Source organism: Pygocentrus nattereri, chromosome 23, assembly GCF_015220715.1.
Source record: "Pygocentrus nattereri isolate fPygNat1 chromosome 23, fPygNat1.pri, whole genome shotgun sequence".
Lineage (NCBI taxonomy): Eukaryota > Metazoa > Chordata > Actinopteri > Characiformes > Serrasalmidae > Pygocentrus > Pygocentrus nattereri.
The window spans coordinates 4,629,797-4,652,860 of record NC_051233.1 but is presented as its reverse complement, the minus strand read 5'-3'; the positions used below and the strand labels follow the sequence as shown (position 1 = coordinate 4,652,860).

Sequence of the window (23,064 nt, the reverse complement as noted above, 5' to 3'; positions counted from 1 at the left end):
AGTGGTGCAATGTTTACAAAACAAAAAACAAAACAGCCACTGCGTGAAGTTTGAGTTTATTTTATGTTCTGTTTACGTCACGTCTTCTGTGAGTTTATTGGTTGATTGCAAAACAGAAATCTGATTACTGCCAGAATCACACAGACCCAGAATTTCCCCATTATCTGATTACTTGTAAACGCATTGATCTGATTAGTGACAAAAGATTTTCTGCAGTTGTCTGGTTATTAAGTGCACTGTCTGATCAAATTCAAGACCTCCCCACATCAATTTCAGCTTGTATTGGAGCAGCCTGACTTGTGACTTACGGCAATGCTCCTATATGTCGCAGCCTTGTATAGTGTAAATGACTACGGCGTGAACTCTTTCAGTGCCCAGGATTTGGTGGCGATCTCCTGTTGCAGTCTGGAATATTCTTCAGCCAGGATTTCAAACTCTCTGCCGTAGATCTCAAACGATGCCAGTTTAGACTCCAGCGACTGTTTCTCCACCTGGGCTGCCTTCAGTTCGGTGTTGAGCTTCTCCCTGAGATGAGGAACAAACAAAACATTGGAGTGAGTAAAACTTCATCTTAACAAAGCAAATTCATAAAAAAGCAAACATATATAAAACTTTGTTTTATTTTTTAAAAATCTGATTATAGTATGTACACTGTTTCAAAATGAACCATCCCTTCACTTGTCCACACAGTCCATATACATAAACTCGGGTAAAAAAAAAAAAAATTAATTAAAAAAATTTTTAAAAAAAAACACCCAGCCTGTTTGAAGTGACTTTGTCTGAGATGTCATGAAAACTATTACAGTTTAGCTCTTCCCATATAAGCTACAAGGAGCATTTCAGCTCAGTTTTTTTGAAAATGGGTAGCCAATCAGAAGACAGGTCATTTACATCTGCCAGTCTTAAAGCCATGGTGACACAACAGGTAAGGGATAAGAGATAAAGAGAGGCTGGAAAATGATCATGTAAAAATGACATAACTCTTTGATACGTTAATCCACACAAATGCTGCAAGAGAAAAATAAAAATATATAAAAAGTAGGATGAAGACTGTCTTTCAAAACCAGCATTTCAGAGAGGAAAAAGACATATTTACCCAGCACACGTCATTAAGCTTGTTTGCTGCTCGAAGCAGTGTACAAGTGTATTACAAAACTAAGGGACAAAGCCATGTAAAGTAATACAGGGTGAGTCAAAAAGATTAATCAGATTCCCAAAATGATGTGTTTCACTAGTAAATCATCACAGAACAATGCAGTGAACTGTAAAAGGTTTAAATGAGCATAAAGTTTATTATATAATTTCACAAGGTCTCAATATGAATCTTCTCCAGCTATACAGACAACATCAGCACCCCACTGGACTGAGCGTGTCGGGCGTCGCTGCTCTCACGGCTCTTTCAGTGCGATTTCGGAGATCATCCAGTGCTGTGGAACCAGCGCCGAATGCTCTGAGCTGCTGGAGCTTCACTGCCCACGAAAATCACACCGCACAGTTCTGACGGATTCGCTCTGATTGACGTGAAGAACGCAGAACGCTTTCTGCTCAGGGGTCTCGTCCCCTCTCAGACTGAAGGAAGCCGTCTTCCACAGTCAGACACTCTATGACCCCCTCTTTCAATTGGATTGTGATTGGCTCCTATGCGCCTCATGGTTGTAAAAATATGCCACTTTGAAATCGAATGAAACTTTTTGAATTACCCTGCATTTGTAAAGACGTGTGCTGCCTTCATTGTGAACACTAAAGAAAGAGCAATGCCGTCTCTCATTCCGGATTACAGACCAGCCGTCTAATAGTCACTCACGTTATCTTCCGATGAGCTGCGATCTTGTCTCTCGTGTAGGTGTCAAGCTGGACCTCAAGCATCTCTGCCCTGAGAAAAATAAAATGATTAGCGCTACAACAAATCTATCAGGCCAGGTATACTAGGCCATTCTAAATATATAATAAAGCCATTATAATCTCAACAGTTCACTGATGTAAACCTCATACGCATGGGCCGTGATTTTTCTGGGCATTAGCAACAAATACAGCAAAAAGATGAAAACAAGTAAGAACACTACTGTTTTTCAGAATGTTAGTGATGAATACTAATAAATTACAAATAAACTGCAAATATTATGCTTGAGCTCCGAGTTCATAGAGGCTCCAATGCAACCTGAAAGACACCGAAGTTACAATACCTAATCTTCTGAATGCCAATTTCACACTTGGCCTCGAAGTACTCAATCTTCTTCCTGTCGAGGTCCTTCTGCACTTTCAGTCGGAGATCCAGGACAAGAGTCTGTAGGAGCTGCATGCATTCAAGCAGTTCCTATCGGAAAAGATGAAAGCTGTAAGTAAAGCACTATTCCAGCTGGATTAGTTTCGTAAATTAGTCTGTAATGGACCCGACGGTGTGACTTGTACAGAATCCGTATCATTTACACAAATTCACAGAGCCCTCGTGCGCACATCTGTAGCCAGGTTTCTATCCCAACCAGCTAGATGAAACGAAAGCGAATGACAGAAATATTGTTTAGCCTCTTAAACTCCTTGAGACCACCGGTGGTTCCAAACCACACTTTGTCCTGTTCTTCAGAAGCTGGGCGTCGTGTGAGGCTGTAGCTCTTCTCTCCAGTCTAATAGACGGTGATGTCATTTTAAACCCTTATAATAAAAGAAGCTGAACTTTGTTTTTCTACTGAAAGTCGACCCGTTTTTCCCCAAATCTGGGCTCTAAACTATAAACAGACGGCGTCTCTTCAGTGATCTGCTCTGGAAACATCACTTTTAGAAAACAACACAAAGAGCGTCGGAGATTTTTGGCTTTCAGCAGTAAATTGTAAGCATGTAGTGAAATGTGGAGATCATAAAACACACGTTCTGTTAATTTGAGAGGACCTTCTACAAAGAAATAAATTCATTAATTAACCAATTTAAAAATTTGCATTTATTTCATGCAGTTACCGAATAATTTGCCTTACTATTTGGTCATGAAAATTCAGATGGACAAACCCAAATATACCCTGGTCCCAGTGCTAAGTAAGGGAATAAAACGGCATTTGTGACACTTCTGATAAATATGAAGCAAATTTACATACTTTTTTTTTTTTTTTATGGAACAACTTTGCTTTACTGTTTTGTTTCATGTGTGTGTACTTCACCTAATAGAGGCACAAAAAACAAAAAAAAACAGTCATAACAAAATGACTCAGGATCAGCTGGAAGCACCTCGTATCTGTTTAGTGTCCATCACTTTTATTTTTTCTTCTTTTATAAGGTAAAAGTGTTTTAAGATCAATGTTTGTATTTTGTCCTTAGTCTACTAGTACCCGTTGCCTTGCCTTGCGCCACGTCTCATAGCTACAGCAATGCATTTGAGTGATTTATTCTGCAAGAATAAATTTTATTCCCTTCAGCTATAATTTATACAGTCATCTAATACGACTCCCTTCCCTTCAGCTATAATTTGTAGTTTCTTTTTGGGAGTTCAAGAGTTCATTGAGTTCATCCCCTTTAGAGATGATTTTCCAAAAGCATGTCTATAGCCTGCTCCCCAATGTTACCTTGTTTAGGAGACCACTAAATGCTTAAGTTAGCCAATATTTAGTTTACTGATTATTAATCAGGGAATGTTTTAGTAAATATTTCCATCAATCAATTTCCATTGACTTGCTACTTCCACATCAAAATGATTGGGAATGACAAATTGGCATGTAGTGGACACGCGCTGTTACGGTCAAACTACATAGTAAATTAAAATCACAGATCTTAGTCGCAACTTAATAAACAGTACCTCCGCCTGTAAAACTAATCCAGCTCAAAAAAGTTTCAACTGTGCATTTTTTGTTTTTGTTGCTTTGGTGGATGCAGCTCCTCAGTTAACTCACAGAAAGGTAGGAATGAGTTTGACGCTGCAATAAGGTGGCATTCTCTCGGTTCCTCTCGGTTAAGCTCTCCGCTCTGTTACGTTCACTCTCCAGGAGCGCTGGCAGCTTAGACAGCTTCACACATTTGAGCCCCTCACTTTCATTCTCTGAAACGGAGTCAACAGAAAGCAGAAAACAGTGTGGCAATTAAAACACTACACATCAGCTGCCAAGTGACGAGATGGAGCACAGAACAAAGTGTTAAGCTGTTTACCCCACTCAGGTTGGTAGTAGGAAAGGAGGCTGAAGAGCTTCTTCTTTAGGTGCTTTTGCAATTCTGTTGGCAACCTCTGTTTCATCTGCCACAAATCCTGTAGGGAGAGAATTAAACATAATTTAGGATTACAATTTTTTAGATTACTTTAATACCAACATCACAAGTCAAGATTTCTCTCAAAACACATACACCTATCAGGCAGAACATCATGACCACCTCCTCGTTTCTGCGCTCATTGTCCACTTTATCAGCTCCACTTACTGTATAGCTGCACTTTGTAGTTCTACAGTTACAGACTGTAGTCCATCTGTTTCTCTGATACTCTGTTACCCTGTTCTTCAGTGGTCAGGACCCCCATGGACCCTCACAGAGCAGGTATTATTTGGGTGGTGGGTCATTCTCAGCACTGCAGTCGCACTGATGTGGTGGTGGTGGTGTGTTAGTGTGTGTTGTGCTGATACAAGTGGATCAGACACAGCAGTGCTGCTGGAGTTTTCAAACACCTCAGTGTCGCTGCTGGACTGAGAACAGTTCACCAACCAAAAATATCCAGCGAACAGCGTCCTGTGACCCCTGATGAAGGCCTAGAGGATCACCAGCACAAACTGTGCAGCAGCAGATGAGCTGTCGTCTCTGACTTTACATCTACAAGGTGGACCGACAACGTATGAGTGTCTAGAGGCACTGCTGTGTCTGATCCACTCGCACCAGCACAACACACCACCACCACGTCAGTGTTACTGCAGTGCTGAGAATGACCCACCACCCAAATAGCACCTGCTCTGTGAGGGTCCATGGGGGTCCTGACCACTGAAGAACAGGGTAACAGAGTATCAGAGAAACAGATGGACTACAGTCTGTAACTGTAGAACTACAAAGTCCAGCTATGCAGTAAGTGAAGCTGGACAATGAGCGCAGAAACAAGGAGGTGGTCATGATGTTATGCCTGATTTATTGTGCCAGCTCCCCTTAACAGCATATGAAAGATTAACAGACCAACAAAAATGGTCCTTATCTAGTTAAATTAACTCACGTTAAATGTAACTTTCTTCTCTCGTACATTCATCATAACACGATTTGTTAAATGCCTCAAATATTAAGCCTTTTCTTTCCAAATCATTCATCTCCTTTCATCTTACTCCATCACTACTGCGCTGTTGTTCAAAGGTGAAGGGTCAGTGGTGGAAGTGGAAGCATACCTGCTTTGGAGGCATCTGATTCAGCACTTTTTCAGCAGAGAGCCCCAGAATCAGGGACTGATCCTGGTTGATGGTATCGCTGGGGTCTAGCTGCTTGGCACACCGAGCCACTATCAAACACTGTTCCAGAGTATCATAGAACTGCAAGGAGAAGATCCGATCAAATCAGCTGAAGCAATAAAATTCATTGTGACTTATTTTCCATCTAAATGGCCATCAAGTATAAGTTAACCATTTTTCAGCATCAGAGGGGAAAAACAGAAAACACATGTAACAGAAAATTGAACAACAACTAATATTACATTACATTTTTAAGTGTTTAGTGTCCACTTCGCAACTTCCATTCATTCCGGAGACTTGCTTTTGGTTTTTCCAAGAAATCTGCAAGTTGGTTCAAAGTTGGTTGTATTTTCTGTTTCTCACTCTCCAAGTAATCTCAGACACATTCAAAGATACAGAGATCTGGACTGTGGGGTGGTCAGTCCACTGTTCAGCTTCTTTGTTTGATTGGTCCATTTCCTTTGCTTAGTGAGGTTCTGCTTGATCAGCCACACATCCTTTCAGAGCCACAGCGCTGAACTGACTTCTCACAGTGGAAGGATGGACAGAAACACCGATTTTTCCATATTCTTTATAGCTTTTCATTTTTTTTAGCTCTAGTTTTGGAAACTCCTGTTTTCTTCCACACATATTTGCCTTTATCTTTCTACTTCCATATGCAAATATACTGTTTTATATCTAATGACATTTAATAAACTGCAAGGCACATCGGAACTGCCATGTGCAGCAATATAACCGATTTGCAATCCTAACATTGTGCATCCCAAATCCACATTAAACAGAGCATTTATTCTGACTTTTGGTTGTTATGACACTTTGCTGCATTAGTGCGACATACACTATATTTCCAAAAGTATTAAGTATCCCATTCTTAATCCATAGGGTTTAATATGATGTTGGACCCCCTTTGCAGCTATAACAGCTTCAACTCTTCTGGGAAGGCTTTCCACAGGGTTTAGGAGTGTGTTTATGGGAATTTTTGACCGTTCTTCCAGAAGCGCATTTGTGAGGTCAGACACTGATGTTGGACGAGAAGGCCTGGCTCACAGTCTCCACACTAATTCATCCCAAAGGTATTCTATGGGGTTGAGGTCAGGACTCTGTGCAGGCCAGTCAAGTTCTTCCACACCAAACTGGCTCATCCGTGTCTTTATGGACCTGCTTTGTGCACTGGTGCTCAGTCATGTTGGAACAGGAAGGGGCCGTCCCCAAACTGTTCCCACAAAGTTGGGAGCGTGAAATTGTCCAAAATCTCTTGGTGCTGAAGCTTTAAGAGTTCCTTTCGCTGGAACTAAGGGGCCGAGCCCAACTCCTGAAAAACACCCCCACACCATGATCCCCCCTCCACCAAACTTTATACTTGGTCACAGTGCAGTCAGACAAGTACCGTTTTCTTGGCAACCGCCAAACTCAGACTCGTGCATCGGATTCCCAGACGGAGAAGCGTGATTGGTCACTCCAGAGAACACGTCTCCACTGCTCTAGAGTCCAGTGGTGGCTCTTTACACCACTGCATTCCACACTTTGCACTGCACTTGGTGATGTAATGCTTGGATGCAGCTGCTCAGCCATGGAAACCCATTCCATGAAGCTCTCTACGCTGTTCTTGAGCTGATCTGTAGGCCACATGAAGTTTGGAGGTCTGTAGCAATTGACTCTGCAGAGTTGGCGAGCTCTGCGCACTACGCCCCTCAGCATCCGCCGACCACTTCGTGGCCGAGTTGCTATCGTTCCCAATCGCTTCCACTTTGTTATCCCACTGACAGTTGACTGTGGAATATTTAGTAGTGAGGAAATTTCACGACTGGAATTCACCGAGCCCCTGACAGACATCAACGCCATAGTCAAATTGATCCTAGACAAGCCTGAGCATGTTGAGTGTCGCTGCTCTCACGGCTCTTTCAGTGCAATTTCTGAGATCATCCAGTGCTGTGGAACCAACGACGAACGCTCTGAGCTGTTGGAGCTTCACTGCTGACGAAAATCACGCTGCACAGTTCTGACGGATTCGCTCTTATTGACGTGGAGAACGCAGAACGCTTTCTGCTCAGGGGTCTCATCTCCTCTCAGACTGAAGTGAGCCGTCTTCCCATGACAGTCAGAAATTCTATGACCCGCTCTTTCAATTGGATTGTGATTGGTTCCTCGGCGCCTCACACTTGTAAAAATCCGGCGCTTTGAAATCGGATTAATCTTTTTGAATCACGCTGTATTACACTGCAGAAGTTTAATAGTAGATTTACTTTCATTCAACGTTATTTCAGTGCACATTAGCTTGCTGACTGCTAAACAACCTCAAGTCAGAAGATCCAGTGACACTTGGAGGGTAAATGTTATCAGGTCTGGGGGATTTCTGTTCACCATAGGGTGCAATTGCAGCTATTTCCTAAAATGCCTTTTTCCCCTCACAGAGAGCTGGAGTTTCTAATACAGACATGATGTAGACAACAGAATTACCCATGACTTCAGAGGTCCGCTGTTGCCGGTCTGCACTGATCATACCTTGTCATCTGCTGCTGAGACAATGGAGTGATGCTGGCTACAGCGATGCTCCTGGACCATCTCCTTCAGGAGCCTGTGGAGACTCTCCAAACGCAGCCAACACAACTTCTGTGACCGGAGCTCCTTTTCCGTCTGCACAAATGAGATTTCAGTCTAATACGCTCTGTTCTATGCTTGTAATAAATCACGATACACAATCACAATAAATCATGATTTCACAGCCGTAAGTAAACTTTTAGTGTCACTTGTCACGAATACACAACTTCCTGGCAATCGGTCCATCTAATATATTACATTACCTTCTCTAGCTCTTTTCTTAAGTGCAAAGTGAGTCCGGTGTGATCCACATGCTGTGACAACGTGGCCAGAAGCTTGCAGAACAGAGGATTCTCAGTTAAGTCCTCCTCCGTCAGTGGACACAGGGGAAATGCAGCTAAAACTAAAGACAAAACACGCTAAGAGAGATGCAAGAACTCCAGTTCTGAAGGTTATTGGTGTACATATTCATTCATTAAACCACCTCAGAAATCTAAAAATGCTGCTTTGCTGTAAGAAGTGTGAAGATATATGCCGATCAGGCATAACGTTCTGACCACCTCCTTGTTTCTACCCTCACCGTCCACTTCCTGTATAGCTGCACTCTGTAGTTCTACAGTTACAGACTGTAGTCCATCTGTTTCTCTGATACTCTGTTACCCTGTTCTTCAGTGGTCAGGACCCCCATGGACCCTCACAGAGCAGGTACTATTAGGGTGATGGATCATTCTCAGCTCTGCAGTAACACTGACGTGGTGGTGGTGTGTTAGTGTGTGTTGCGCTGGTCTGAGTGGATCAGATACAGCAGCGCTGCTGGAGATTTTAAACACCTCAGTGTCGCTGCTGGACTGAGAATAGTCCACCAACCTAACTTATCCAGCCAACAGCGTCCTGTGACCACTGATGAAGGACTAGAGGACGACCAACAGATGAGCTGTCGTCTCTGACTTTACATCTACAAGGTGGCCCCACGAAGTAGGAGTGTCTAATAGAGTGGACAGTGAGTGGACAGTGTTTAAAACCTCCAAAACCTCCAATAGTACCTGCTCTGTGAGGGTCCATGGGGTCCTGACCACTGAAGAACAGGGTAACAGAGTATCAGAGAAACAGATGGACTACAGTCTGTAACTGTAGAACTACAAAGTCCAGCTATACAGTAAGTGGAGCTGATAAAGTGGACAGTGAGCGTAGAAACAAGGAGGTGGTCATGATGCAGAAGCTGGAAGCTGGTTTATTAGAGAGTCTTTGTTTGACCCACCTTGGTGATGCAAGCTGTCGCCTTTGCCCACAGAGCTACAAACGGAGTCCGGACAGCGTAACATCTCAAATTCTAAAGCACAAGAGAGCAAAAATACACGTTTACAAATACATACACATTCAAATACAGACAGTCAGGTCTGTATGGTCTATAAATACTTGGATGCCAATGAAGTTACTGTTACTTGAACGGTCTACCACAGACTACCGGAGTTAAAACTAAACAATGACTACGAGCTCAAATAGCAGGCTTTCAGTTTTAATGTGAGGGTATTAATAACTAGTCCTGTTTAACTGAATCTGCAGAGGCACGGTATGGCACAGAAATCATCGTAGCTCTAGTTTCTGGTGGCATTATTTCCAAATGTGCCACTAATTGTTTTCTTTTTCAACTTATCAAACCTCAAATATTTTGACACGTAGCCTATCGTTTATCATGAATATTAATAATATGCGATATTATTTATTACCTCCCCCAAAGACCAAAAACCTCAGCGATACGAAGCTGAAGTCAGCTTTTCGATTCGAACTTTCCCGTTCCACCTTAAATGGTGCAGCGCCAGAATATAACTGCGGTGCCATTTAAGGTGGAACGGGAAAAATTCGAACCAAAAAAGATAAATTAGGAAGCGATTTCTAAATTCGTACCGAAATACTGATATTAGATGATTATAGAGGAAAATACAACTATTTGCGCAAACCAATACAGACCGTTAGATCAGCTGTCAGCGCCGCTAAGCTAAGCTAACGTTAGCTGCTACTAACAAGGGCTACTCTACAGAGAAACGTAACCCTAATACTCAGTTTAGTCTAAAAGGACCTTTTCTCATCCACTGCAACTCTCAAAGTAGGTGGAAAGCGTGGTCGCTGTAAATAAACAGCCTTTCTAACTTATATCTGTCTTTTGTTTATCTCCGCTGTTGCGAGGACGTTGCTGTTTTCGTGTTTACCGCCGCCCCACTGCGCATGCGCGCTCGCACCCCTCGGCTTAAACGTCATTTCACCAGAACGCGCTAGAGGGCGCTCCCCGGTGAGTCTGACATGAATGGGTTGATGTGGAGCATTTGAGCAAAATCACAGTTTATAAATGCTTAATACAGTCATTTCCTGAGCACAGGGCAGCGTAAAACATTTTAACGCTGCGGGTATTTTTTTAAGAGCTTTTAAACTCGAGCAATAGGAGTTTAAAACGGCACCTCATGTATATTCATGACGTCTGTGAGCGCGAACAGCCAATCAGCACTCAGCAGCAGTAAAGCCCGCCTCCTGCTGCCCTAACCCCGTTTGCTGTAGAATAAAGGAAAAATATAAGTAAGATTTTTTTTAAGTGAAATGCATACTTCTACTTTCTACAATTAAAGGAACGTTTGGGCGAGTGATTAGAAACTATTTTAACTCCTCGTTTTTAGTCTTATGGGTGGCGCTGTCGTCTCACAGCGAGGAGGGCCTGGGTTCTATCCCCCCGGCCGGTTGACCAGGGTCCTCTCCGTGTGGAGTTTGCATGTTCTCCCCGTGTCTGGGTGGGTTTCCTCCCACAGTTCAAAAACATGCAATTAGGCCAATTGGACGTGCTACGTTGCCCCTAGGTGTGAGTGTGTATGTGTGTGATTGTGTATGTCTGTCTGTCCGCCCTGCGATGGACTGGCGACCTGTCCAGGGTGTATCCTGCCTCTGCCCAAAGACTGCTGGGATATGCTCCAACACCCCCACCACCCATGACCCTGAGGGAGAAGCGGCTTGGAAAGTGGGTGTGTGTGTGTGTGTGTGTGTGTGTGTGTGTTTTAACCTTTGAGCTCCATTCACTCCCATTCATTGAGGACTCGCTCGCAGGCGCCCTCTGCTGTTCAGCAGTCCTGTTGTTGATATAACGGGGGAAATAGGAAGCGGCCAGGCTCCTCATAATTCCCTCTTGTTCATCTTTCTTTCTCTTTTCTTTGTGTGTTTTTGCAGTGCCTTGCAAACTTTCTTTGTTATTGTATTGATAGTTGAGTAGTTTCATTTCTTTTATTTTTAAGTGTAGTTTCTATTTTTTTCTATTTCTATTTTTAAGTGTAGTTCTGCACTTTACAGGAAGGGCCAGAGCAGACTCTACCTGCTCAGGAGACTGAGGTCATTTGGAGTGCAGGGGCCCCTCCTGAGGACCTTTTTCGACACAGTGGTGGTATCAGCCATCGTCTATGGAGTGGTCTGCTGGGGCGGCAGCATCTCCACTGCAGACTGGAAGAAACTGGACAAACTGATCCGGAGGGCCGGCTCGGTCCTAGGGACTCCTCTAGACCCAGTGCAGGCGGTGGGAGAAAGGAGGATGCTGAACAAGCTAGCATCCATGCTGGAGAACGACTCCCACCCCATGCGTGAGACTCTGGTAGCACTGGGCAGTTCCTTTAGTGACCGGCTCCTTCATCCCAAGTGTGTGAAGGAGCGCTATCGCAGGTCCTTCCTTCCTGCTGCTGTGAGACTGTACAACCAGCACTGCTCCCAGTAGACCACATACACATACAATATTCACTTACATTCAGAATGCGAACATTTTTCATTGTGCAATATGGTAAGTGCAATACAGATTTCTATGCAACTCTTTTATTTTATTTTATTATTATCCTTATTTTGTTGTAAATAGTCTAGAGATTTAGCTTTAATTTTTATTATTTATAATGTTTATAAGGTTTATACTGTTTCCCGTTTCTACTACTGAGTGCCTTACTCCTGTTATTCTGCTGCTGCTGTAATACTGTGAATTTCCCCGCTGTGGGACTAATAAAGGATGATCTTATCTTATCTTATCTTATCTTATCTTATCTTATCTTATCTTATCTTATCTTATCTTATTGACTCCCCATGACCCAGAGGGAGAAGCGGCTTAGAAGTGAGGTCCTAAGGTGTGACCATGCGATGATTGTTTTTTAATAAAACATGACCATGAATTACTATATTACTATATTGAGGCCACGTGAGTCATGGCCTCCATAATTTGTAATTAGTGGCATCAATGTATTAATGTGTTAATAAAAAAAAATAAATTATGCCACCTTAGAGGCTCCATAGAGTCCAGTGGTATAACAGATTATCGTTTTTTGTAATTGTATAATTAGTCAGTCGGTGTAAAAACACACAAGGCACATGTTGCCAACAGAGCATTGAAAGTGCACCATGGTGAGCAGAAAAAATAAAACATAAAGAGGGAGACAAATAATAAAAGAATAATAAAATAGATAAATAAAATAGAAGGGCAGCTCAATATTAGGGTCTTCAGCAATCAACAAGAATTAGGCTCAGAGCTCAGAGAGTTGTACAACAAATGAAGCTCCGTCTTCTATGTGTTTAGTTGGGGAATCACACCTGTGAGTCCATTGACTTTTATGTATAAAGTATTTCCACAGCACAATCAAGGGAACATGGGGCTGGTTGTCACACTTTTCGCTCTGGCTCTCTTATTTGCAAAGTTGATTTATTTAGCGTTTTTTAGCAGGTGTTGTCATAAAGCAGCTTTACAGAACAATCAGCATTACAGAAAGAAAAGAGAAGAGAAAGTCCGGGTCCCCATGAGCGTCGCCAGTGGCGACGGTGGCAAGGAAAAACTCTCTAAGAGCAGGAGGAAGAAACCTTGAGAGGAACCAAGACTCAGAAGGGGAACCCGTCGTCCTCTGGTCGACACCGGACAGCAAAGTCTGGTATAAAGTATTATAGTGTTACAGTACAAAGCGGGAAAAACAGGTGGGCACTGGTTAATTAGATTAGATTATGATCAGCAGCAGCATCTGAGGGTGAGGACTGCACAGTGTTGTACAGCAAGAAGCTCAGTGGTGGTCAAGCTGGTCCAGAAGGCTGGTGAGCAGTGGCACCTGATCAAGACAGAAGAGGCAACAGCATCAGACGCACATGATGGGCAGCTGATCAGCTCGGCAGAGAAAGGAAAGAAAAACACAGAGTCAGTTCTGTAAAGAGTGACTGACCACAGATTACAGTATAACAGAGCAGCAGAGACTCCGGCAGGTCCAGATCTGACAGGGAAGACTGATCACCAAACCCTCGACTATACAAGTTTTCAGCCTAGACTGAAAGACTGAGGCTGTGTCTGAGTCCCGAACATTAACAGGAAGGTTATTCCAGAGCTGGGGGGCTTTGTATGAGAACGCTCTCCCCCCTGATGTAGCTTTATTAATTCTAGGTTCCAGTAGTCAACCAGCACTTTGTGATCTCAGTAGGCGTGATGGTTCATAGTGGGAGAGGAGCTCACTCAGGTACTGAGGGGCGAGTCCGTTTAGAGCTTTATATCAATGTGAAATTTAACTGGTAACCAGTTGATAAAACTGGGCTGATATGGTCAAACTTTCTGGTTCTTGTGAGGCTCTGGCTGCAGTTTTTCTGGACTAGCTGAAGCTCGTTGAGGCTTTTGCTGGGACATCCAGCCAGCAGAGCATTACAGTGATCTAGCCTTGACGTATAAATGCATGAACTAGCTTTTCTGGATCCTGTAGAGATGAGGCATTTCTTAATTTAGCGATGTTGTGGAGATGCAGGAAGGCTGTTCTAGTGATATTATTCCAGAAGAGGACTTAATGTCAGCCAAACCTAGATCAGGACATCTTGAACAAAGTGGATAAAACGTTATGTGGTTGTTTCATGATGAGAAATGATGAGATGTTAGGTTGTAAATGCATGTTGTGCATCACTGCATCATGAAATTCACACACAATATAAAGAGCAACAGGCATTTTCAAATTATGTCAAAAACTAAAAAAATGATCTATCGGTGGAGTTCCCCTTTAACTTCATTAACTCCAGTGACAGGAGTGGGAGGCCCTGTATTCTGGCAGGACGCATTACAGTAAACTAGGTGGCGTTTTCGTTATTATTGAGTTATTGTGCCTGTTTTATGCTTTATATAAGTGTGTTTTGGTACTGCTGAAAGGTTGAGATGCGTATTGTGCAGCACAGATTAAATAAATGAAGAAAAACACTGAATAAAACCACAGAAGGACACGCTCGTTTAAAGGAAAGGGGGGGAAAGCGAAGTACACGGATCCGGATCCTGGACTGATGACGTGGTGCCATCGGCTCGCCGGGGACGGAGAGGATGGCCGACCAGAGCAGGCAAATTAAACTCGCAGCGGCAAAGAAAAAGGTATTTGGTGCAGCTTCTTTATTTCCTACAAGCGTATTTTTTTCCTACTTTAACTGTCCGCCGCAAGGTCAGCTGCGAATTCGTGAACGGGCCGTGGCTTTTTCGTACGCTGACACTGACACTGACACGTCCACGTCTACCGGTATCTGCTTGACCGCCCGGCCGGCTTCGCGTCGCTCTTTCGCGGCTGTCAGTTCCACCTGACGCCGGCGCTTTAGCCTGGCCTTTAGGACACATTAGCTGATGACAGCGTTGGCGTCAAGTCCGTTGGAAAATGTCAGCACGTCAGTGAAAACAGGGGAAATGACTGTTTTGCAGGCTAAACTGCAAAGTGTGGTGAAGTGTCAGCCTTAACCGGTGTCTTTGCTCGGTTTGCTTATTGAGCTACGTTAATTCGGCTACTTTAGCCTACAAGCTAATTCAGCCAATAACACGAAGAATACGGCGTTTTCAGATGAGCAGATTTTACTGGAAGGGATTAATTTAGGTCCTCAAACGGCTAATTGTCCTCTCTATCTTGTTACTTTTCATAGTTATAGCGTTACCTGATATACTTAGTTAACGGTTAAGTCAGTTGACAGGTGTGAGCCATACTAGCCGTATGTAGCTGTACGTAGCTACATGAGACAGGTTGCTGGCTGAAAGGGGAATTCCACCGATTTTCCAAATTTCTACTCAGTAAAGAGTCATTCCGAGTGGTTTGGTGTGATGTGGCTCAGTGTAGAGAAACCTAGGTTAACAGCTCTGTTTTCCTTTATAGTGATGGCGTTAGGAACCAGAAGAGCGACAAGTCTAAGGCCAAAATACAGTCTTAAAACTATCGTGAAGCAGTGTCTCAGTGTGTTTATACACATTTCATGCAATAACTGTCTGTGAGGTCATCAGACTTTTCAGGCGTCTGGTCAGCAGCTCCGAATCTGTTTCTCTAGAGAGGAGCGTTTCACATCAAACCAGTCTGCAGGGCTTGGCTTAGATGTTTTAATTACATTAAATTCACTTAGTTGTGCAGAAATTTTAAAATATTAGTGGAATTCCCCTGTAGTGTTAAGTCCTGTCCTTGACAGCACCATTTACAGACTCCTCTTTCCAAGACGTTGGTCACTGGAAGTCACTAATTTGGTTTGCTGCTGGGTATCGAACTGCTTTAGCACATTTCCGTAAGTATTCTCAGGTTCGGTAAAGCTGAAATATTGATGACTCGGCTGAATTTGAGGCCAATGGTGCAGAGGAGAGACGTCTCAGAGATTTAGTCAGTCGTTTTTATTGTTTGTGTTGTTATTGTGAGAAATGAAATGATCTGTTGCTGTCAACCAAGCTGCTGTTCGTCTTGGCTCTGTCTGGACGAAGGACTTGAAGGAACCAAAGCCATGTTCTCCAAACTAAAGAACCCAAGCAGAACCATGGGTCACAGAGACTCAGTCTGACAGTCTACGCAAAACACTCAAAGCTTTTGAAATAGCAAGTCTGTTGAGTCTGTTATTGAGCAGTAGGAACGTCCAGAGAAGTCTAAACGCGTACAGGTGGAACTGCTTAGTACGTCCAGCATCTACCATTGTAAGAAGTGGTGTGTTTGTCTTGGTTTAATGCACGTTTGATATGAAATAAAATGCGCCAGCTCAAGATTATTTGGCTGGTGTGTAAAGCAGTTCCTCTCATAAATACTCAGGGCATACAAATCCATTCAGATTTGACCTGAGAACATTTAAAGAGCCGTTCCAGACTGAAACTAGAGTTTAATGTGCTGTAGGTCATGTTATGCAGTGTTCTGTAGTGCGGCAGCTTAACAGCTTGACAATTCAGATTCACAAGTTTTACAATTTAATATCATTTTCATGTTTTAGCTCAGCAGTGCTCTGTAACCCCCACCAAATATTATTCGCATTTCAGGTTAAAAAATCCGACAACCGTTGGAAAAACTGGTGTCAGCCAATCATAACTGCTAGCCCAGCCACTGATACTGTAGGCCCCATGTGTCAAACGCAAGGCCCGGGGCCCTGACACAATCCTATCCAGCCGGCAAAAGTATTTAAATTTTCTCTTAATATTAGCCTTTTTCACAATGTGCGCTGCACTACAGTCCCCAGCATGCACTGCGACATAATGTGCGCTGACACTTCTACCCCAACAACCCCTACATGGGACAGCGGTTACACCTCAATTCTACACAGCTCCACCCCAGTCATATCACCAAACGCACTAACTGCATTTCAGCCAGTATAAACACTCAGAAACTGAGCCCAGGTATGAATGAGCTTGCAGTAAAGAAATGATGCCAGGTGTCTCGTTCAAGCAAATGGGTGCCTTTTAAAGACTGAGCTCCTGGCCACATTTAAATTGCCTATATTTGAAGGATTCATGTAATGTTTCCAGGGCTACTACAAGTGCTTGTATTTTACTGTAGATTTTTTTGGCATGGTATTAAAAATGAGGTAAAACATAGATGTTCTCTGGCCCACAGATTTGTCGAGATTTTCTGTGGCCCTTGTTGTTGGAAGAACACCTTGTATCTCCGTTTGTGACGTTTTTCAGCTTTTGGCATGATTTGAAAATACATGTTACCCTTTACATTTTCTGTAAAAGATGAAAGGACTAAAAGAAATGACCTAAAATGATTTGGAAGTAACTGGTTCTGTTGACTTGCATTAAAAGTAGAGTAGGTTTTTTTTTTTTTTTTTTTTTTTTTCCCTCTCCTTTGAAGTTACCATTTTGGAGATATGAGGTTTTCTTCCGACATCAGCAAAACACAACAGTGTCTAAAGCGTCTTGCTGAGTATCTTTTAGCTTGTTGTCCACCTCACCCACCCCCCACCCCCCCACAAAAAAGCTCTTGTTATTTGAATCTTCAAGATGCTTCATCAGTAGAGGGTTTTCCTTATCTTCCTCTAGGGCAGGGGTCTTTTAAGTAAAGTTCAGTAAGGTCCAGTTAGAGAGAATTTCCTCAAGCGAGGGTCCAGAACATCATAACGTCTAGCCTGCATCATGACTCAGTGCCTTATACTGTTTACTGAAGTAGCCGAGTAGGAATATCAACATCTTATTCAGTCAAACTGAATATCAGATCAAATAAAGTCCAATTCGGTGATATTTCAGCAACATTTACTGTCAGTTTTCTTTCTTTAGAGCACGACATGTGGAATAACTTCCCTCTGACTCACTTTCTTCTCTGACTGCTGTTTCTCCCCTGTGTGGCGTCACTGAGTAGCGCCACGCGTGATATGTACAACGCATGCGATTGGTCTGTGGGTCTCCTGGGCTGATAAAGCCGTACCGTAAAGGCTAGAAAAGTTACGCCGATCGAAATAGGACCACCCTGTCGGAATTAAATAATACTCCATAGTTGATCTGTTATGGGTCCAGGTCTGCATAGGACAGCATCTGGGTCTGGACTCAGACCGAGGTCCACTTATTAGTGACCTCTAGGGATTAGTATCCCTTTATCTGGATAAATGTAATTACTACCACTTCCAGTAATGCCAGCGTGCATCTCACACTAAGGCTGGTTGGTGGCTGCATCTGTTATCGTTTGGCATCTTACTGATCAAATGCAATGCTGTGTGTTCTTGGCGCTAGTTTATGATGTGTCTGAGCAAATAAAGCTGTTTTTAAAACCGCTGCTGGTCGATTGTCAAACTGTTTAAACTTCAAACCTGTCCTGTGACACGGCTCAGTGTGAGTCAGGTGACGCAGGCGTTTGTGCTCGAACAGAGTTTATCTCATGGTATTATCTCATGGAATCAGGGAAAGGCATTGTACTCGCTCTACTCATCAGTTGCTCTGTCTGGCCTGTTGCTGCACTGCAAACTGGATAACCACCCTGTTTGGATTCAGCTGAGGAATGTAAGTTATGACGGAGCTGATCTGCTCTATCAGATGTTGGCTTCCTTTTGCCGCTGCTCCTGTGGCAGCTGTCGCAGTTCGTGTCTGGTGCGAACGTGCAGTTGTCCAGAGTGCACGTCCACCCAAGAGCCACAGAAATGACAGGTGACTGGACTGGATATGGTTTTCTGTGCTGGTACTGACACATTGGCCTCGTTTCAATACCGTTTTTACATGCCGTCGCCAATTTTGAGTCAACGCTGGGAAATACGTCTTGTGTACGTTACACAAGTGGCCACTCGCAGTGGAAGGGGTGTGGACAGTGAGGAGCACTTGCCCTCGGCTAGATCATCATCAGCCTGCTGATCAGCAAGTTTTTTCAGTTTAAACATTTACGTACATACATTTTATGAATATTTGGTTTGTCTGGCTTTAAGCTTTGCTCTATAACGGTGGTGCTTTGCCTTTATTCTTAGTGTATGAGTAGTGGTGTTTCAGCAGCGGTATAACAATAATAAAGTAGCTTGATACCTAAAACTCGTCAGAAAACAGCAAATCAGATATTATGACGTACTTCAAAATGCTTAATATTAATATATCGTACTGCAGTGTCTGGTCTTTTTATGGTTTAGAAAGGGAAATGTAGGGGAGTTGTCTCAGTCCCTCATCTAGGGAACTTCACCTGAGCTTAAGCTGTAGAACGGCCCTTAAGATTGCGTGTTTTCTCCGGAGGGGAAATGACTAGGCCAAGTGGGCGAGGGCTGAAATATTCGCAGGGTTTTTCTTCATTCTTGGTCTAATGGTTGGCCATGAAAGCATCCATAAAAAAGTGCTTAATGTGCTGACTTATAGGGTTTGTTTCCCAGATAAAGCCTGGTCCAGGAGTAGATTTACTTAAGAATGCTGCGTAGTCCAAGACTAGGATTAATCCTCGACACCAGCCCTTTAACGTCTCTCTTATTCCAGATTAACATCTGCCACATTTCTCTGTGGCAGATGTCTTACAGTCTGAGTTCTTTGTTTATTTGTTCTTATTCGTTCATAATTACAGAGTAAATGCAAGCTGATTCAAGCCGCTATGCTTTTTCAACCTTTTTTTGTACGCTTTTCTTTTCTTTGAACAGTGTTTGAGGGGGAAAAGTGCTTTACTGAATGAATGAGTGGAGCCACACCCTTTTGGCTTTAGTTGTTTTTCTTGGACATGCAGGCTTGTGAAAAGGTGTGTGAGGGAGGGATAGGATGCATTAATGATTTACAGCACTGCTCAAACGTTAGAGACCACCCTAGAACCAACCAGCATAGGGTTCTACTTTAGCAGCTATAGCCAGTCAGCAGCCTGTCCATGTTGTCCAGCCACACACACGCACTAACAGCAGGCCATGTAGGAGGAGAACAGAGTAAAGCTGGGAATATTTACCTTTTTTAAATAAACTGTGCTCAGTTTACAGTCTGTATTAATATTATAAATATTATATAAGTATATATAAATATTATTCCTGTTGTCCAATAACTGTGTTTATGTCTGTTAACTACTAGTTTCTTTTGTCTCGGCTAACAGCTGAAAGAGTTTCAGCAGAAGAGCGCCCCGTCCTCAGTCAGTGCTGGGCCGAAGAAGAAGAGGAAGGTGAAAGGAGCGAGCCAGGCTGATGTATCGTCCACCGACAGACACTCGCCAGACCAGGTACGTCTCAGCCAGCGACTCTCCGTATTGACCGTTAGTGTTCATATAAAGCTGTTTTGTGAATTGCAGCGCTGTTTGAGGTTCTCTGGTCTGGTTATGAAACAATTTTTTTTTTCTTTTTATTTGTTTACTTTTTAACTTCCGTCATGCTACTGATTTCAAATGGCCAGCTCATCTTGTTAGTTTAGTTCTGCCTGTGCGAACAAGACATTCTCTGCTGGATTCCTATCTGATAGTTTAAATGTCAGCAAGTTACAATGAGGAAATAAATACACGACCAGGAATGACTTTAAGGGCCACTGCAGCATTTTTTTTTACCTAATTTCTGTCTTCAGCATGTATAGCAAACGCTCAATTAGAGATCAGGCATAATATTATGAACATTAGCATTAATGTCTATGCTCCTTGACCATTTTTTCAGCTCCATTTACTCCCTTACAGAGCAGGTCCACTCACTGTCCACTCACTGTCCACTCTATTAGACACTCCTACCTTGTCTGTCCACCTTGTAGATGTAAAGTCAGAGACGACAGCTCATCTGCTGCTGCACAGTTTGTGTTGGTCGTCCTCTAGTCCTTCATCAGTGGTCACAGGACGCTGTTGGCTGGATATTTTTGGTTGGTGGACTGTTCTCAGTCCAGCAGCGACACTGAGGTGTTTAAAAACTCCAGCAGCACTGCTGAGTCTGATCCACTCAGACCAGCACAACACACACTAACACACCACCACCACGTCAGTGTTACTGCACTGCTGAGAATGGCCCACCACCCAAATAGTACCTGCTCTGTGAGGGTCCATGGGGGTCCTGACCACTGAAGAACAGGGTAACAGAGTATCAGAGAAACAGATGGACTACAGTCTGTAACTGTAGAACTACAAAGTGCAGCTATACAGTAAGTGGAGCTGATAAAGTGGACAATGAGCTTAGAAACGAGGCAAAGCTGCTGTTTTATTTCCGGTGCCGCGGTCTGTTTTCACACGTGCTCAGACTGAGAAATCGGAGTATACATGTGCTGAGAAATCTGTACTGAGCTAAAACTAATTTCTTTGTCAAGATTTTTTTTTCATTAATTTGAATGTTTGTTGATGTTGTTGTGTAAAGTTTGTCCAACGTCTTAACAACAAGCACTGAACGCATTTTTGGGTGGGACGTAAACCGGTACCCTGACTGTACGTCACAGATGCTGAAGATGGACATTAGGTTGAAAAATGCTGGAGTATGAAGTCTTTTCCTGCCTTCTCGTAATTAACGTTTCTCACTGTACCTCTCTCTTACTCATTCACTCACTAAGATGCATCCCTCTCTTTCACTCCTCCTTTTCCTTCTCCTGTAGATTGAGAATATTCTGAATGTTATGGTGTCTGATCTTAGTCTGACTAATGGAGTAGCTCTCCCTCCATTGGTCAGCAGTCAGGTGAGCTGCTCTCTCACACTCCTCCTCCCCCTCCCAGTCTTTTTTTCCTCCATTCCTTCATGCTGTACTGCGACTGTAGGCTTCTCATCAGAGAACTAATGTTATTAGTGTCGAATTTAGTTAACTGGACCAGGTTTTTTTTTTTTTTTTGCATGTTGTAAACCTCCAATACGTCTCTGCTTTTTCAAGGGCATGTGAACGTAGCATTTCCCTGAATGGTTTTGATTTGCAGTTTGGTTTGTATTGAATGTTTCTGGGTTTGAGCAGGTGCTGTTTATGCTGCCATTTGTACCACATTAAGTTTTAGTTATCTTTAATCTTTTCCATTCATTCTGTCCTTTTTTGTGGAAAAGCAAGAAGTTTGCCTCTTTATGTTTCTTTGCCCAAATATGTGATTTTATTTTTGTGCTTTTTTCATTTGCTTAAGACTAAAATGCACTTAAAATGTGTATTTTTAGCTCTTTCTCACAGCTCAATTAGTAATATACTATACTATACTGTTAAATACTGTATAAGAAACCGATCAGGCATAACATTATGACCGCTTTCTTGTTTTTTACTGCTGTGTCTGATCCGCTTGATCCAGCACAACACACACTAACACACCACCACCACGTCAGTGTTACTGCAGTGCTGAGAATGATCCACCGCCCAAATAGTACCTGCTCTGTGAGGGTCCATGGGGGTCCTGACCACTGAAGAACAGGGTAACAGAGTATCAGAGAAACAGATGGACTACAGTCTGTAACTGTAGAACTACAGAGTGCAGCTATACAGTAAGTGGAGCTGATAAAGTGGACAATGAGCGCAGAAACGAGGAGGTGGTCATGATGTTGTGCCTGATCGGTGTATAAAAGTACAACATTTCATTCTAACACACAGGCTCAAGCCAATATAACCACAAACTAACATACTAGTCACAGTACAATACGATGCACTGCAAAACTGTTTATTACAATATAATAGGTTGCATTGTTACAGCTTATTTTGCAGTGCACGAGCATATCGCTGTGTCATCATCCAGTGATGATATGTGCATGTGTGGGTCCACTGAGGACAGATGTATGTTCACACTGATGGCAGATAAGTGTCACTTACACACCTGAATGTGAACTGCCAAGGCAGGATGATCAGATAGAGCCACGTCAGAATTGAGCAGCAAGGCTTGTAATGTGAGAACGAGCTTAGATCAGAGATTTCGTGCAGTGTATGTGGTGCATTTGGCTGTCATTTTAAGAGCTTGGTGAATTATATCTCATTAAACAGACAGCAGGTGAAACGGCTTTGATCGTGTTAACACACTAACCACTTACAGTTTGAGCACTGTGTCTGTTGCTGTGTCAAATCAGGACCGTGGCGATGTGGGAGCGCAGGACTCTCCGCTTTCTCAGATGCAGGAGGACGCTCCCAGCGCAGAGCCTGCCCTCTGCTCGCCTGTGTCTAACACCTCCGCTGCTACTAACTCAGAGTGTGTCGCTGACAACACAGCCCTGCAGGTCTGTCTCATGCCTCAGTTTCCTGGACATAGCCTAAGGTTAAGCTTTAATCAGACTTGAAGTTTTGATCTGATCTTGAATCTGGCAGGAGGTCTTTCTGTACAGCCTGATTCTGTTCCAACTGTAACAAATGGCCTGTCAGTTCAACCTAAAAATCATTTTATGTGGCATAAAATAGTTTTATTTAACGTATATAAATACTTTTTTATTGAATTTTTTTTTCAGTCAGTGTAATTTTAAGAGTTAAATAAAACTAGTTCAGTTGCTTGTTACTACACAAAGTAATTTCTTTAAGTTGAACCCTCAAGCCCCTTTTAGTGTAGGGATGCAAATTTTGGCAAATACTTCT

General features: G+C 43.0%; 2 protein-coding genes across 11 annotated transcripts in view; one reads left to right on the top strand and one right to left on the bottom strand.

Annotated features, from left to right (window-relative positions):
- Positions 1 to 49: 49 nt before the first annotated feature.
- Positions 50 to 10,138, bottom strand: haus4 (HAUS augmin-like complex, subunit 4). 3 transcript variants are annotated; one of them, XM_037533272.1, is made up of 10 exons: positions 10,003 to 10,138; positions 9,184 to 9,255; positions 8,189 to 8,328; positions 7,890 to 8,021; positions 5,328 to 5,468; positions 4,126 to 4,222; positions 3,873 to 4,018; positions 2,184 to 2,314; positions 1,805 to 1,873; positions 50 to 525 (listed from the first exon to the last, which is right to left on the bottom strand). In XM_037533272.1, exons 1-10 carry the CDS (start codon positions 10,010 to 10,012, stop codon positions 351 to 353), a joined length of 1,113 nt encoding a protein of 370 aa, XP_037389169.1. In that variant the 5' UTR covers positions 10,013 to 10,138; the 3' UTR covers positions 50 to 350. The 3 variants fall into 3 exon arrangements, with proteins under 3 accessions (XP_037389169.1, XP_037389171.1, XP_037389170.1); XM_037533274.1 differs by having other exon boundaries at positions 10,074 to 10,105; XM_037533273.1 differs by having other exon boundaries at positions 9,894 to 10,009.
- Positions 10,139 to 13,990: 3,852 nt separating this feature from the next.
- The window catches only part of golga2 (golgin A2), a 33,125-nt gene continuing 24,051 nt past the window's right edge, over positions 13,991 to 23,064 (top strand). For 3 of the 8 annotated variants that reach the window (XM_017724297.2, XM_037533395.1, XM_017724296.2), the window contains exons 1-4: positions 13,991 to 14,307; positions 19,682 to 19,804; positions 21,139 to 21,219; positions 22,569 to 22,715. In XM_017724297.2, the coding sequence (XP_017579786.2) occupies positions 14,260 to 14,307; positions 19,682 to 19,804; positions 21,139 to 21,219; positions 22,569 to 22,715 (399 nt within the window). In that variant the 5' untranslated portion in view covers positions 13,991 to 14,259. The remainder of the gene's footprint in view (positions 14,308 to 19,681; positions 19,805 to 21,138; positions 21,220 to 22,568; positions 22,716 to 23,064) is intronic. The other 5 variants (XM_017724299.2, XM_037533396.1, XM_017724301.2 and 2 more) reach the window with 3 other exon arrangements.

What these genes read in the sequence shown, in the direction of transcription:
- haus4 (XM_037533272.1), bottom strand. An exon ending in CTACTACCAACCTGAGTGGG is followed by an intron (nt 4,019 to 4,125) that starts GTAAACAGCTTA and finishes ACTCCGTTTCAG; the next exon opens with AGAATGAAAGTGAGGGGCTC. An exon ending in AAACTCATTCCTACCTTTCT is followed by an intron (nt 2,315 to 3,872) that starts GTGAGTTAACTG and finishes CTTTTCCGATAG; the next exon opens with GAACTGCTTGAATGCATGCA.